Genomic DNA, 16,435 nt, shown 5'->3' with positions numbered 1-16,435 from the left:
GCGCTCCCCTCCAGGCCCTCTCCAACCCACCGCGCCGCCTCCACCGAACCCACGGATCTCCAAGGCAGGTCAAACTTGGCAAGGCCAGGCTAGCAGGGCATTCCTCACAGTTGCGTACCGCCAGGTCCGACTCACTCGTCTCCGACTCTCAGGAGCCGGTCACCTCCCGATTCTCACTGACTATCCATTCCCGATTGCAAGTAGGAGGCGGAAAGAGTAGCCATGGGTGCAAAAACAGGACCCGTAAAGATTAAGGCAGAGCTTCAGAAGTTTGGACCGCGAAGGGGAGGGGAGGAGTCTCCAGAGCGCGCGCATGCGCGCCCCAGTAGCCTCGGCCCGGCTCACGCGGCGCAGCGCGGCGTGGTGACGCCCGCGCACTGAGGAAGGGGCGGGGCCAGGGCCGGGGCGGGCCCCACGCTTCCCCCGCCCCTGCCGCTGGCTCGCCTTCCCCCGCCTTCCTCCACTTTGGGCCCGTCAGCGCGGGCTGTCCTGGTGGTGCGGCGTCGCTTCGGCCCGGCCGGCCCGACCAGCTGGCAGATGCCTCGAGCTGCCGCAGCTTCTGACTGGGCTGGTGGCGGTGTGGGAGGCGGGCGTCCGGCCCGGGCCCGCTGAGTGTGGCGGACGGGGCCGGGGCGTCGCAGCTCCGTGCGGACCATGTATTTCCTGAGCGGCTGGCCCAAGCGGCTGCTTTGCCCGCCGGGGCGCTCGGCTGAGGCGCCGCTTCAAGTCCAGGCCGACCCTCACAGGGCTTTCTTCGCTGTGCTGGCTCCGGCTCGTCTCAGCATCTGGTACAGCCGAGTAAGTCGAGCCGCTGCCGCCGCAGCTCCCCGCCGGCGCCCTGGCCCGTCCCACCCCAACTTCTACCCGAGCTCAGACCCTGTGTCTCGCGCGGACCGCCGCCTTCCCGGCCTCGCGCCTCAGCCTCCGTCGCGTGTGTCCGGCCGGGCAGATTCTTCGATGGGCGCAGTCGTTCTGCCGACATCCGTGTCTCAGTGCCGGCTGGCGGGCTCCGGGCACCCCCCGCACCTCTCACCAGCCCAGACATACCTCCTCTTCCTGCCCTGTCCCTAGGGAACAAATCTGGGTAAACTTTCCGCAGTTAGAAATTGACGGCCGGGGTGCCTCTGCTTTGCTGTAGGGGTCGCCGACGGGGAGTTAGGGAAAGCCTGCTGAGCTTCACCCAGTGCCAGATTTGACGGGCCTGTAATAACTTATTCTAGAAAGTACAGTCAGAGTTCTTTGTGTTTCAGGAAAGGTCTGGTTATACGGCTTTCGCCCTCCCCCATCCCAAAAAATTGTTCACCCATTTTGAGATTAGCGCCTTTTTCCGCTGTTTTGGGACTCAGCAGAGAATTAAGTGGGGGGGGGGGATTGGTGGCAAGGGGCGGAAGTAAAAAGCAGATCTGTCCTCGCGACTCCCTGCTATTTTCACCTGGAAATAATAAGACTTGGGAACAGCATGTATAGGAAACTGAACTCTTGTGTTTAGCTCTCTGTGCGTCCCGGTTATCTTTTTTCTTTCTTGTGTCTAATTACCGAGTAGATTAGAGAAATAACTTGAGAACTAAGTGGTGGATGGGATATGTTCTACTCTGCAAATGCTATTGCAGGTCTGTCTGTAAAAGCCACAGAAGTCAGAATATAAAAATGTTATTTTTCTTTTTTCAAAGAAGGCAGTGCTAATCGATGTCAGAGTGAAGTTTTTTTTCTTGTTTCATAGCTAACATGGAAGTTTTTTTCCCTCTTGTTTTCATACCTAACTTAATTATGTGCTGATAGGTTCTGACTTTGGCCTCCTTAGAACTATGTGAAATACTGGTTTTAGTTAAATTAGAACATTCAAAACTGTATGTTACCACTGTAATGCCTATGATGTCCTTGACTGTCCTCACATACAGCCTTGTTAAAAGTGATGATGGGAGTTATGTAAATCCAGTAGCTCTTTTAAGTGACTATAATATTTGGGCTGTAAATCCAATTATTTGCCATTGGGTTTTGGAAGGTCTAATTTAAAACAGACAGTTATAAAATTGTCATTACCAGCAACATGACCATTTTGTGTGCTGCTTGATTGCATTTTTGTCATGTGTATATTGTATATCACCCCTGTCTTAAATAAGGTACTAACTCATTTACATTGTTGCATACCCACTGAATAATTTTTAATTTGTTCAGTTGTATGTAATTATTTTCTTTCAGGCATACATAAAAAATATATTTAGAGTTTGAGTTTTAAATTGTCTTTTGAATTTAAATAACGTCATTATGATGTAACAAATTATATTTGTAAAGCCTAAAATTTAACTTTTTTTTCTTTATAAAGTAGCAGAAGTCCCTGGGTGGTGCAAATGATTAAATGACTGGTAGCTGATAGGTGGGTGAATAGCCTACCTAGAGGACCTGGGAAGACAGAAAGATCACAGCCTTGAAACACTATGGAGTGTAGTACTATTCTGACACACATGGGGGTTCCCATGAGTTGGAATTGCTTGATAACGACAGAATAGGTAAACTAACAACATAATAAAGCTGTATGAGGGATGACTAGAGTAGAAGCCTATAGATCACTTTGTTCCCCTGGAAAAGAAACATAAAAATGAGCCTTAACTTTCTTAGAGACATTATGAATATTCTTAAGAATATATGTATTGTTTAGTTTTAGAGTTAAATACTGTCATAGTTATTTAGTGCTGTTATACAGAAATACCACAAGTGGATGGCTTTAACAAATTTATTTTCTTGCATTATAGCAGACTGGAAGCCCAAATTCAGGTGCCTGCTCTAGGGGAGGGAGCTCTAGTAGCGCAGTGCTTAAGGCATTTGACTTCTAACCAGAAGGCTGGCAGTTTACACCCACCAGCCTCACCTTGGCAGGAAGGTTGGGCAATCTACTTCCATAGTGATACTGCCTTGGAAACCCTATGAGGGGCCGCTATAAGTCGAGTCAGACTCAGACAGCATGTAACAACAACAGCAGTGCAAAAAAGAAAATCAAACCAAACCAAACTCACTGCTGTGGAGTCCGATCCTGGTTAGCAGTCTTAGGACTAGGGGAAGGTTTTTCATCTCTTTGAGCTTCTGCTTCTGGGAAATCTTCATGTGGCTTGGAATCTCTTTTCCCCCATCTCTGCTTCTTAGTTTGCTTGTTTATTCTCCTTTATATATTAGAAGGGGAGCTCTGGTGTCATAGTGCCTAAAGCATTTGACTGCTAACCAGAAGGCTGGTGGTTCAAACCCACCAGCCACTCCTCAGAAGGAAGGTTGGGCAATGTATTTCTGTAGTGATAGTGCCTCAGAAACCCAAGGAGGGGTCCCTATGAGTTGGATCTGACTCCACCAGCTGTGGGTTTTTTATATATCAAAAGAGATTTAGTCAAGACACACCTTATACTAATCCCATCTCATTAACATAACAAAGAAACTATTCCCAAATGGGATTATACGCACAGATTTAGAGGTTAGGATTTACAGTACATATTTGGGGGGGGAGGGGCAAAATTCAATCCAGAACATTATCCCTTTTGGTCCCCCAAAATTCATGTCCTTCCCACATGCAAAGCACATTGACCCCATTACATCATCTCTAAGTCTTAAATAACTCCCAAATCCACAATCTCATTTTCTGAATCATCTAAATCAAATATGAATGAGACTTTAGGCATATTCCATCCTGGGTCAAAATTCCTCTTCACTGTGAACCTGTGAAATCTAGAATATAAATTGCCTACATCTCAAGTACAATGATGGAACAAGCACAAGGTAGACATGTCCATTACAGATGGTAGAAAATAGAGGGAAAGAGGGGATAACAAACACCAAGCAAGTTCAAAACCCAGCAAAATACATTACATTAGCACAAATCTTGAAAATAATCTTCTGTTCTCTAAGACCATCCGGGCAATTACCATGTCCCCCAGACTCTGTTGTTGTTGTCATGTGCCGTTGAGTTGGACCTGACTCATAGTGACCCTTCCTTGGGTTTCAGAGGTGGATCACTATAGAAGTAGATTGCCTAACCTTCCTTACAAAAAGTGGCTGATGGGTTTGAACCGCCAACCTTCTGGTTAGCAGTCAGGTGCCTTAGGCACTATACTACAAGAGTGTTGACTATATCCTTTGACTTCTGGATAGAAACCCTTGGGCCCTGGGCTTCAGCTTAGCCATTTAGGCCCTTTGGGATGACAACTCTGCTCCCTTAGTTTTTGGCTGCCCCATTTTCCTAGTCCATCTGAGTGGTGACCTTGGTTACATTCTTCTGACCCTTGGGCGTGACAGTGCTACCCCCTCAGCTTTGGGCAGTGGCTCCATCCCCTGGCACACCTTATAGTAGTCTCACACTCCGGAACCAATCCAACTCTGATATTTAGGAGGCTGTGGCCTCACCCTTTGAAATCACGAAGGCCCTGCTTCCCATTCTCCTTCCAACAGTTCTGCTTATCTCTGAGCTGCTGCAGGGGTGGTACTTTTCTTGGAGGACAATAGATGTAGCTCCTTTGGCTTGTTTCCTGCCTATAAAATTCCAAGAGGCAGACCATGTTCTTCTTTCTTTGTCCCCTCAGTCTAAGCTGATGGGTTTATTGCTGTGGTAGTTGGTTAGATCCATCAATTAGAGGCTTAATCTCTTAAACAATTATGTAGCCACATCTTTGTTGAACATTCTAGGACACATGTCTTTAGTTTATACAATCGAAATTTTCCAAATCTTTGAGTACTGTTTTAGTTTTCACAGTTCATTTTTAAGTTCATCTGTTTCTTCACACATTTTAATATAAGTGACAAGGAGATACCATGCAGCCCCTGTAAGATCTTGCTTAGAAGTCACCTCAGCCAGAAAACCAGGTTCATCACTTAAAAGTTACACCTTCCACCAAACATTTGAACATAATTCAGACAAGTTCTTTGCCACTGCATAAAAAGTGTCACTTTTCTTCCACTGTCCAATCACATGTTCATCCTTTTATTTTAAAGCCTTACCAGAAGCGCATGTAACTTCCATATTTCTAGCAACATTCTGTTGCTGGTGCCATGTGTATTCTTTAATGGGATAGAGACTTTCTGTATAGCTCTCCTCACTTCTTCCTGAGGTCTCACCAGAATTGCTTTGTTGTTATGTGCCGTCAGGTCGGACCCGACTCATAGCGACCCCTCCTTGGGTTTCCAAGGCAGTATCGCTATGGAAGTAGATTGCCCCATCTTCCTTCTGAGGAGTGGCTGGTGGATTTGAACCGCCATCCTTCTGGTGAGCAGTCAAGTGCTTTAGGCACTATGCTACCAGAGCTCCAGAATTGCTTTGGTCATCCATATTTCTACCATCAGTCTCTTCAAGGCAATCTGTTGTTGTTGTTACACACTGCCGTCAAGTCAAACCCAACTCACAGTGACCCAACCCCCCCTTGGGTTGCCGAGGCAGTATCACTTTGGAAGTAGATTGCTCAGCCTTCCTTCCGAGGAGTGGCTGGTGGGTTTGAACTGCCAGCCTTCTGGTTAGCAGTCAAATGCCTTAGGCACTAAGCCACCAGAGCTCCTTCAACGCAATCTAGGCGTACTATAGCTGTTGTTGTTGTTATGGTGCCATCAAATCAGCTCTGATTCATAGTTACCCTTTGTACAACGAAACAGTGCCCAGTCCTGCACCATCCTCAGAGTCTTTGCTATGGTTGAGCCCATTGTCACAGCTACTGTGAATGTTTTTACTATCAGGCATCTTAAAACTCTTCTAAGCCTCCTCCTCCTGTTACCCCATTCCAAAACCACTTCCACATTCTAGGTATTTGTTAGAGCAGCACCCCATTCTTCTGGTACCAAATTCTTAGTGATTTAGTACTGCTATATTTTATTTTCTCGTAGTTTGGGAGGCTTCTAGGTCTGAATTCAGATCACTGGCTCTAGGAAATGGCTTTCTCTCTCTGTTGGCTCTGGAGGAAGGTCCTTGTCTGCAGCTTTTGCTTTCCTGGTTCCTTGAAGATCTCCATGTGTCTTGGCATGTGTCTTACCCCATCTCTGCTGCTTTTGCTTGCTTGTTTATTCTCTTTCAGTAGCTCTGAAAGTGTAGTAGCAACTCTGGTAGTGCAGTGGGTAAGACTGCTAACCAGGTCAGCAGTTCAAACCAGTCAGCTGCTCTGCAGGAGGAAGATGAGGCATTCTACTTCTGTAAAGATTTATAGCTTTGGAAACCCTGTGGGGGTCACCATGAGTCAGAATCAACCCAATGGCAGTGGGTTTTGGTTTGGTGTATAGTAATTAGAACATTTAGCTGCTAACCGAAAAAAAAGGATGGTGGCTCAAACCTACCAGCTGCACTGCTGGAGAAAGGTGAGGCAGTCTGCTTCCATAAGATTTACAGTCTTGGAAATCCTATGGGGGTTGCTATGAGTCAACATTGACTTAGTGGCAGTGGGTTAATCTCTTTTACAGGCATACCTCAGAGATACTGTAGGTTCAGTTCTAGACCACTACAATAAAGCGAATATCACAGTAAAACGAGTCATACAACTTCTTTGCTTTCCTAGTGAATATAAAGTTATACTATATAATAGCATTATGAAAAAGCTTGAAATATTGTGCAAATTACCAAAATATAACACAGAGACACAAAGTGAGCACATGCTGTTGGAAAAATGGCACTGATAGACTTGCTAAACACAGGGATGCCATGAACCTTCAATTTGTAAAAAATAAAGTAAAACGCTGTATGCAAAGTGTAATAAAATGAGGTTGCTTGTATATCTCAAAAGAGATCGACTTAAGAGCACCCTACACTAATCCTGTGTCATTAACATAATAAACACAACCTATTCCCAAATGGGATGAAAACAGATACTACGTTAATCTAAGGAATTTAAAATTACTCCTATGTCTTTTCCTTCAGAAGCCTATACTACATGCAACTCCTTTCCACAGGAGTCCTGAAGCCATTGTAAAACCAGTATGAAAAAAAAATTAGGCTTCAGGGAATCTATGGATTCGGAAGTATGGAGTAAATGAAATTCAGGAATACCGTGGAGGAGACTACATGATATCAGTGGTGAACCATGATCTCTGGACTTTAGCTTTCTAATTTAAAAAATCAAGTATTGGGCCAGATGATAATACTAAGGTCTTTGATTATAAAACTGGGGTGAGTGAGTGAAAAACAGGTGCCCATCTCTAGCTTCAGTCTCTTCTTCCTGGGATATGCCTTTTCAGATTTCCTGAAGGTTTTCTTTTTGATTTGAAAATTTTAAACAGCCTGAAACTATGTAAGTTAAAATAAATTTAGGTTAACAAACTTTTCTTTTTTTTTAAATGCCCTGGTTTCTTAGGGTGCAATAACAAAATACCACAAAATAGATGATTTATAAGAACAGAAATGTATTGTTTCTCACTTCATATTCAGAATGTAGGCAGTTCCATGTTCTTTCTGAAGGCTCCCAGCTTCTAGTCGCCCCAGACATTTCTTAGTGTTCTTTTGCATGTAGATGCTTTGCTTGGCTGTCTCCCCTCAGGTGTTTACATGTTCTCTTTTAAAAGGACAGCACTCAGGTTCAGTTATGACCCACCTTACCCTGGTATGACTTCATGTTAACTTACTTGATAGCATATTCTAAGACCTATTTCCCAATTAAGTCACCTTAACAGGTGCTGGGAGTTAAGATGTGAACATATCTCTTTCAGGGATGCAATTCAATCTGTAACATGCCTGTACGTAAATAAAGAGGCTATCAATTATTCCTGCATAGTTTAGAATGATTTAGTTTAAAATGTTTATACTGAGAACATAAAAACTTTTGATTTTGAGGAGGTTGTAGATGCAGATACTTCTTAGAATAAAGTGAATTTGAAGATCTAAAGATAACTTGAGGTTTAAGTTTAGGTCTAAGAGCTGCTTGAGGACATTTGAAGGCAGGCAGAGACATGTTCAAAGAGATGAGAAGATATAATAAAGTTTGCTTTCTTGAAATTTTATTAGGGCTCACTTAGTTATAGAAAGAGCTGGGAAACCTTTGTGTATTACTTTGTACTTGGTCTGTAGTTCTAATACTATTTTATTGTGCATTACTCTAGAAACTTAATCTCCCTTTATAACTGTTCTATGTTACTGAGTTTCAGGCAACCAGTTTACGTACATACTTACCTACTGATGAATTGTTGTTAAACCAAAACCAAACACACTGCCATCGAGTTGATTCCAACTCATAGCGACCCCACTTGGGGTTCTGAGGCGGTAAATTTTTATGAAAGTAAATTGCCCAGTCTTGCTTCTGCAGAGTGGCTGGTGGGTTTGAACCATCAATCTTCTGGTTAGCAGTCAGATGCCTTAGGCATTGTACTGCAAGAGCTCCGTGATGAATCGTTGGGTGCTGTGAATCCATTTCAACTCAGAGGGACTCCGTGTGACAGCAGAACTGTCCCATAGGGTTTTCATGGCTGTAATCTTTCAAATCACCAGATGTTTCTTCTGTGGAGACTCCATACATTCAAAGGGACAACTTTGCAGTTATCAGCTGAGTGCTTTACTGTTTGTGCTACCAGGGTTCCTTTTTCGTAGGGAATAAAATATTTTTCTGATTTTAAAATAAGGAAGAGTGCATTTTTAAAAAGAAAAAGTAGCCTTTTGGAAGGAAAGTATGTTTAGTAGTCTAACGTAGTTGTTGTAATGTCCCCAAACAGTTGCTGTATGGAAAATGCTGATTACCCATGAAACTATGGAAACATTAAAATAAAATTTCTAAGAATAACTTGTTACATTTTATAGGGCTTCTAGTGAACTTTTATGTACCTCTCAACCAAAACCAAAAAACCAAACCTCACTGCCATGGAGTCGATTCTGACTCATAGTGACCCTATAGGACAAAGTAGAATTGCCCCCATAGGGTTTCCAAGGCTATAAATCTTTATAGTAGACTGCCTTATCTTTCTCACACGGAGCAGCAGGTGAGTTTGAACCATCAACCTTTTTGTGAACAACCGAATGCTTAACTACTGTGCCACCAGAGCTCCTTGTACCTCTGATAGCTACTATTATACTCTAAGTAACTATTTGGAATCCCATTGTTACAGAGTCATACAGAGAAACCTGTGAGAACCAGGACTCTACTGGACTGCCTTGTTTGTTTTTCTAGGTCTTGCAGGTTTTCCACCTTTGACAGGGTATAGTCTTATCACTTTTCCATTTCACTTTAGTGGAAATACTTGAATTTTCCTTCTCTGACATGTTTCTTCCTTACACAGGTTCTGGTTTTCCCAGGTTTTATTGTATCTCTAAGAATTATTTCTTGAACCCAAATGTAAGAAATAGAGTGTAGTGCTGTTGTAAATGTGTTTGTGACTCACAAACTTAGTTTGCTTTTTGATAGAGATTTTAAAATAGCGTCTTTGTCTTAATCTAGTCTACAACTCTCCATGTCTTGAGTAGTGCATTTAATCCATTGATATTCTATGTAATTATCAACAAGTATGAATTTATTGATCATTTTGTTACATCTTTTTTTTGTGTGTGTGGTGTTGCTGATTTCTTTGTTCCAAATAATTTTCTGTGCTGAGCTCATTTGTTTATGAATCATGTTATCAAATCCTTCGTTGCTATTGTTACAGTATTTGCTAAATATTTGTGCTTGTCCTTTATTTTATTTTGATGCGAAGGTTTATTATTTTTCTTTGAGGTTACCCTGTGATTTATTATTTTCTTGCCAAGTTTAAAACAGTCTGTTCTATCTTGCAATTGTCTTGGCCTCCTCACCATTTAGAAGTTCTGTAACTACACTCTGTTTGGTTTGTAGTTGTCCTCATTTACCAACTGATGTCTCTGGTTCCCTGTTTACAGTCTTATAAGCTTATTTTACTTTGGATACTTCTGTTAGTGGGTTGGTTTCTGGGCTCATCATGTGTGTTAATCATCTGTTGTTATTTGCTGTTGTGGGTTCTCTATTGGAACAACTCCCTTTAAGATCTTTTGTAAGATTGGTCTGGTTTTAACAAATTCCCTTAATTTCTGCTTTTCTGGAAATCTAATTTCACCCTCATTGGAGGGATAGTTTTGCTGGGTAAATAACTCTTGGTTGGAAATTTTTCTTTTCTTTCAGGGTTTTATATATACCATACCATTGCCTTCTCCCCTGCGTGGTTTCTGCTGAGAAATCAGAGCTTAGTCTTATTGGTTGGTCTTTATAAGTAACTTTTTGTTTTTCCTATGCTGCTTTCAGGATTCTTTCTTTGTCTTTGGTTTTGGTGAGCTTGATGTCTCACCAAAGATATGATAAGTCTTGGGGATTTTCTTTTGGGGTCTGTCCTGTTTGGAGTTCATTGAACTTCTTGAATGCATATATTCTCCTCTTTTATCATATTAGGGAAATTCTTTTCCAACAGATCTTTGACAAGTTTCTCTGTGATTTTATTTGTCTTTTCCTGTTCTGGAATTCCAGTTATTCATAGGTTATTCTTCTTGATGGTATTCTATGTGTATCTTAGGCTTTCTACATGTTCTTTTGATCTTTTGTCTGATTGATCCCTTAACAAAGTAGTTTTCAGGTATTTGTCCTCAATCTCATTAATTCTGCTTTCCATTGATTTGATTCTGCTCCATTCCCCCTTCAATGTGTCATCTATTTCTGAAATCTTAATCTACTGGATTTCTGTTTGTTTTTGTATCATTTTAAATTTTTTGTTTATTTTGTGAATTTGATCTTTTATTGTTTTTCTGAATCGTTCTAGAGTTTTGTCTGTATTTTCCTTAGTTTTTCCAGTGTTTTCCTTGATCTGGTCAGTGTTTTCCTTTATCTGTCTCTCAGTCTGTAGAAGGTACTGATAGAATTCTTTTGAATTCTTTATCAGGCAGTTCCAATGCTGCTTTTTCCTCAGGGATGTCTCTGGTTTGTATCCTGGTCCCTTGTTTCTACTACTTCGTCTTGCTTCTTTGTATGGACTGTGATGGTCTGTTGTGGTGGTGTCATATTTATGTTTAAGGTGTCATAGAGAATGAGTGTGTGCACAGATCTCTGTTAGCTGTTTGTAAGGAGCAGTTGAAGGTGAGCTGAGCTGGTATTGGCTGCCATCTATCATTGGTCAGTTGGTGCAAAAGCAAGTGGTGACCTTCACTCAGTGGGTGAGGCTTCAGGAGTTGCAGGTATGTTTAGGTTGTGTTGGAACAGTTTCTGTCTTCCACTCAGACAAAAAAAAAAAAAAATTAAACACCAAAAAAATAAGAGCAAGAGAACAAAAAACTCAAACTGCAAAAGCAATCAGGAATGATCGCAGAAAAGGAAAAAGTGAAGTGTAATAAGTGAGAGGAAAAAATTTTTAAATATATGTAAGAAGGATAAAAGAAAGATAATGAGAGAAAGAGGGAAAAAAAGATACAAAATCTGGGGAGGGAGAAAAGAGAAGGGTAAAAGAATTTTAAAGAAAAAACGGTAAAACTGCAAAAGGAAAAACAAGGATTGGAAAGAACCAAAAGAAAGAAAAGAAAAAGGGAACCAGGAAAAGAAAAGAGCAAAAAAACAAGAATCAGGGATGAGAAAGAGGTAGGGTTGGGGGAGAAAGATTAAAAGAGTAATTTAAAAATAATCAAAAACAAAACTGTGGTGTGTGGGGCGGGGAGGGGAGGCTAGGGCAGTGCAGTCAGGCTCTGTCAGGGCACAGACCGGCATGAAATTCCTGCTGGTCAAGAAGGTGGGTAGAGGTGGAGAATGGTCACACCTCAGTTCACCAAGAGTATGTGGGCTATAAGAATAATAAGGGGAGTGTCACACCTCTCCAGCCCTAAGCCTCCTGCACAGCTATCTGTGCTGCCCTTAGCAAGCAGAGCCCACTCCTATATCACAGTCTAAGAGAAGAAGGCCACTTGGATATGTTCAAAATGGTCTCGCCCTCCACTTGTGAATAGTTCAAAATGGCTACGCCCTCAGGACAGCCACTGCAGTCCACAGGTTTGTTTGTCTCCTTCTTCATTGTTTTCCTTTCTTGTCAGGCACCAGTGCAGTCCTTGGCCCTGCAGTCTTTAGTGAGCAGCACTGATTCATAGGTTACTACCGGGATATATTAAAAATGGCTGTGTCCTCAAGGCAGCTGGCAGTCCAAAGCTCTGTTTATCTCCTTACTCACTGTTTTCATTCAGCTTCTTCTTCTGTTTTTGTTGTTATGTGCCCTCAAGTTGGCCCTGACTCATAGCGACCCATCCTTGGGTTTCTGAGGTGGTATCACTATGGAAGTAGAGTGCCCAACTTTCCTTCTGAGGAGTAGCTTCTTCTACTAGTTGGTATTTAATTGACTTCTTTATCCTTGTCTTCAAAGCTCTGGGTTCCAGAATTATCTTATACTGGTTTGAGTTGGTTTCTCATTGCTTTGTTGCATAAGGTCTATGTAGTTTGTCTGCCTGTTCCTCCATCTTGCTGGAACTCCACATCCTTCATCTTTAAGTGTGAGGGTTTTACTGTCTTATTTTCAGTATAATATATTGATGTAGAGGAACCCAGGTGGCACAGTGGTTAAGTGCTTGGCTACTGAAGGTTGACCATTCAAATCCATCAGCCTTTCCAAGGGAGAAAGACTTACCAATCAGCTTCAGTATAGATTACAGCCTTAGAAACTCTGTGGGGCAGTTCTACCTCTTCTGCAGGGTCACTCTGAGTCAGAATTGACGCAATAGCAATGGGTATGTTGATGTAAGAACATTTACTCGGCATTGCTATGAGTTAGAATCAACTAATTGGCAGCTAACAATAAAACTTGTTACTTAGTTCTAAAGACTGTAATCAGGAGTCTACAACAGGGGTCATTGGCATATTTCAGAGCCCAGAAAGATGCTTGTGGTTACCTAGTGCCTCTCTGACAAATGGGATGGCTTTAACAAACAGGAGTTTATTCTTAAAATTTTTGGAGGCTAGAAGTCTGAGTTCCAAGTGCCAGGCTCTAGGGGCTGGGTGAAAGCCCCTCAACCTTGGGCTTTATCTCTGCCTCCTGCTCCCAGCCCATTGGAGCTAGAGGCTTTTCTTCACTCAGACAATTGGTCGCTGAGGCTGACAGACCCAAGGTTGACAAGTAATAAGGCACAGTTCCAATATTACCAAACCACACGGCAAGCCATTAATTCAAGTCCATTAAAAGTCCCAAGATCGGCAGAGCATGGCAGGCTGCTGAACAAACTCGGCTACATGCAGTGTTCAAGTGTGCTATAAGCTACAGACCATTCCCAAAGCTGCTTCTTATATATGGGAAATAGATCACATCCCTAAAGCAGCTACTCAGCTACTTATGGAGTTGATTGCCAGTCTCATCGTGGAGAATAACTACCACTAGCTGCCCAGCCACTCAACCAGGCCTAATCAAGTTGACATACAACTTTAACTACCACAATGCTCAAAAAAGATTCAGTATGTTAGGTTGGATTGGTAGAAGTGGGACTTCATTGATGAGGCAATTATGATGTATTTCTGCCAAGGGTATTATGAAAGGACCAGTTGCAGCTTTGAGGCTGAAGTTGCTGTTTAAAGCAAGTTAGGATTTATGAGTGACATGAGTGTGTGTGAGGTTAATTGTGTTTTGTGCTGTACCATGGGGTCCTAGGATTATTACTTTAATATGGTGCTTAATTGTGAATATGAAGGTCTTCATATGTGAACCAGGCAATGATATATTAGAATGCTTTCCTTCTAAATTAGGTACATAGACTTATATATCAATTTTCCAGTCATTTATTATTACAAATATCTGATTATCCTTAGCTGTATTTTTTAAAATATCGCAAAAGATAGTATAAACAGGAAATATATGAAAGGATCGAGGGACATATTATATGTAAAATTCATCTACTTCTGTAGTGATACTGCCTCAGAAACTCAAGGAGGGTCGCTATGAGTTGGGTCCGACTCGACGGCAAAACAACTACAACAAAGAAGTTAGCGTGTTAATGTAATAAATAAAAATCTCATGAATTATCAGTGCTAGTAGTCTGCTAATAAAAAGCTGAAATAGGCTAATAATCACTAGGCTTGTGAGACAAATGAATAACCCTGAGTAGAAAGTTAAGTTCCTCTTGTTGTTGTTACGTGCCGTCAAGTCGGCCCCTACTCATAGTGACCCCACCTTGGGTTGCCGAGGCAATATCACTACGGAAGTAGATTGACCAACCTTCCTTCCGAGGAGTGGCTGGTGGGTCTGAACCACCAGCCTTCTGGTTAGCAGTCAAGTGCCCTAGGCACTATGCTACCAAAGCTCCTTAAATTCCTCTAGTAACTCTAATAATGGGTAAAAACTTGAGATAGATGTCAGAAGAACCAAGGGTAAATCAGGTATATAATTAATGGTGTGACCTCAGGTGAGCCATGTAGTTCTCATCTGTATTTTCCAATCCCTCTCATTTTCACCCTTTGAACTCTTTTGTGTTACTCGCTACTTTATGAAGTAGCAGATTGATCCGCTCTGAAGTCTTCTGTGGTTCCCTGTTGGTTAGGAAATGAAGTTCACACTCCTTAGTTTGATGTCAGAGACACTCTGCTTCTAGAATGCTCCCCTGTCTCGTCCCTGCCTATCAGAATATTGTCTATCTTAGCTTCTGTTGAAATCCTTTTTCTTTGAGTTATTCTTCATCTACCATCACCAGCTGAGTTTTGTACACATGCTTTCCTTCTCCAACCAGATTATAAGTTTCTGGAGTACAGACACAATCTTATTTCTGGAAATAAACAATCAGGAGGCCCTGAGTAGTGCAAAAGCTTGACAATCCAGACCCACCCAGAGGCTCCTTGGAAGACTGGCCTGGTAATCTGCTTCTGTAATGTCAGCTTAAAAACCCTATGGAGATGTTATACTTTCTGCATACATAGGGTTGCCATGAGTTGAGATCAACTCAGTGGCAACTAACAACAACATAGTGCCTTGCCCAAAGTAGATGATGAGTTATAATTTTTTTAATATATGTTTGTAGCATAGAATTTTAAAAATGTTTAATAGTTAAAAGATCTTTAAATGTTGACATGTAATAAAAAATACTGATAGCATTAAAAAATTAAATTTTACAAATTCATAAAACCTGAAATTATAGAACCAAACCAAACTCAGTGCTGTCGAGTCGTATCTGACTCAGAGCAACCCCTCCTTGGGTTTCGGAGGCAGTATCACTATGGAAGGAGATTGCCCAATCTTCCTTCTGAGGAGTAGCTGGTGGGTTTGAACCGCCAGCCTTCTGGTTAGCAGTCAAATGCCTTAGGCACTACACCACCAGAGCTCCTATTGAAATTATAGAGGATTATGTAAAAGAAGATGAATTAAATCCAATCTTACTACTTTTAATGAAGCCCTGGTGGCAAAGTGGTTAAAGTGCTTGGCTGCTAACGAAAAGGTCAGTGGTTCAGAACCACCAGTGGCTCTGTGGGAGAAAGACGTGGCACTCTGTTTGTAAAGATTTACAGCCTTAGAAACCTGATGGAACAATTCTACTCTGTCCTGTATGGTCTCTCTGAGTTAGAATTGACCTGATGGTATTAGGTTTGGTTTGGTTTGATTTATTACTCTTAATTATATACAGTCCCAATTAGATTAGAAAACTGTTGCATGATAAAGGGTCCTACTTTCGTTATTAAATAATCTGTAGTTTATCAAAATTTATACTAGTGTGCACTTGTGGTGAACGAGTTGAACTCCTAATTCCTAGTATGTGTTTATATTGATGTGCTCACAGAACATGAAGCAATAGAAGCAAGTTTAAAAAGAGGGGACATTTCCAACCATCTTCAGGTGCTTTTGAATAATTAACATGATCCAAATTACAGGTAAACTTTCATTCGGAGTTTACTGTGGCCTAGGTTCTTTATTTACCTCATTTAAAGGTAAGTTTCTCAGGTGTATGTCCTTCAAGTGCATCACTCTTGCCAAATATCGTCATACTGCTTATTCAGTCTGACTTTCAAACTTGAAATTCCCTTTTAAAATACACTTATTTATATCTTTACCATAAATGGAAAGCTACCACCACTTGCAAGAATGGAATGTTACTGTATAAATGAAAACAATGTTATGAAAATTCAGTTTCCTGCCAAAGGCTCTTCCCTGTTAAAAAGGGCAGTTAACAGATGTCTGAGAGGTGTTGAGAAGTAAAGTAGCACCTCACATAGATATCTTCCTTATCTAAGCCAAAAGTATTGAAGAAAAATTAAAAAAAGATTTATATTTCTCTGTATGTGATAAAATATTTGATACAATATATGTTTGTTACCTAAAATGGTGGTAGAGGAAATACTGTGTTCAAGCATTCTGTGTTTGTATATTAAATGTAGTTATGCAATTTATTTCTTCCTCATAGATAGGCATCAGTTGCTTAGAATCAGGGAGATTTCTTACCATTCTTTTTTTTTAAATTGTGATTTGGGTGAAGGTTTACAGAGCAAATTCACTTTCCATACAGCAGTTCACATATACTTTGTCTCATGACATTGACCACAGTTTACCACAATGCAACAGCTCC

At 41.4% G+C, this 16,435-nt stretch overlaps 1 protein-coding gene across 1 annotated transcript in view; it reads left to right on the top strand.

Annotated features, from left to right (window-relative positions):
• The first annotated feature begins 654 nt into the window (after window positions 1-654).
• The window catches only part of RIC1 (RIC1 homolog, RAB6A GEF complex partner 1), a 182,928-nt gene continuing 167,147 nt past the window's right edge, over window positions 655-16,435 (top strand). The window contains exon 1 of the mRNA XM_007946326.2: window positions 655-798. Within this exon, the coding sequence (XP_007944517.1) occupies window positions 655-798 (144 nt within the window). The remainder of the gene's footprint in view (window positions 799-16,435) is intronic.

Source organism: Orycteropus afer, unplaced genomic scaffold, assembly GCF_000298275.1.
Source record: "Orycteropus afer afer isolate SDZICR_OR568_19922 unplaced genomic scaffold, OryAfe1.0 scaffold00156, whole genome shotgun sequence".
NCBI lineage: Eukaryota > Metazoa > Chordata > Mammalia > Tubulidentata > Orycteropodidae > Orycteropus > Orycteropus afer.
The sequence above is the reverse complement of the archived record's forward strand: the minus strand, read 5'-3'. Positions and strand labels throughout refer to the sequence as shown.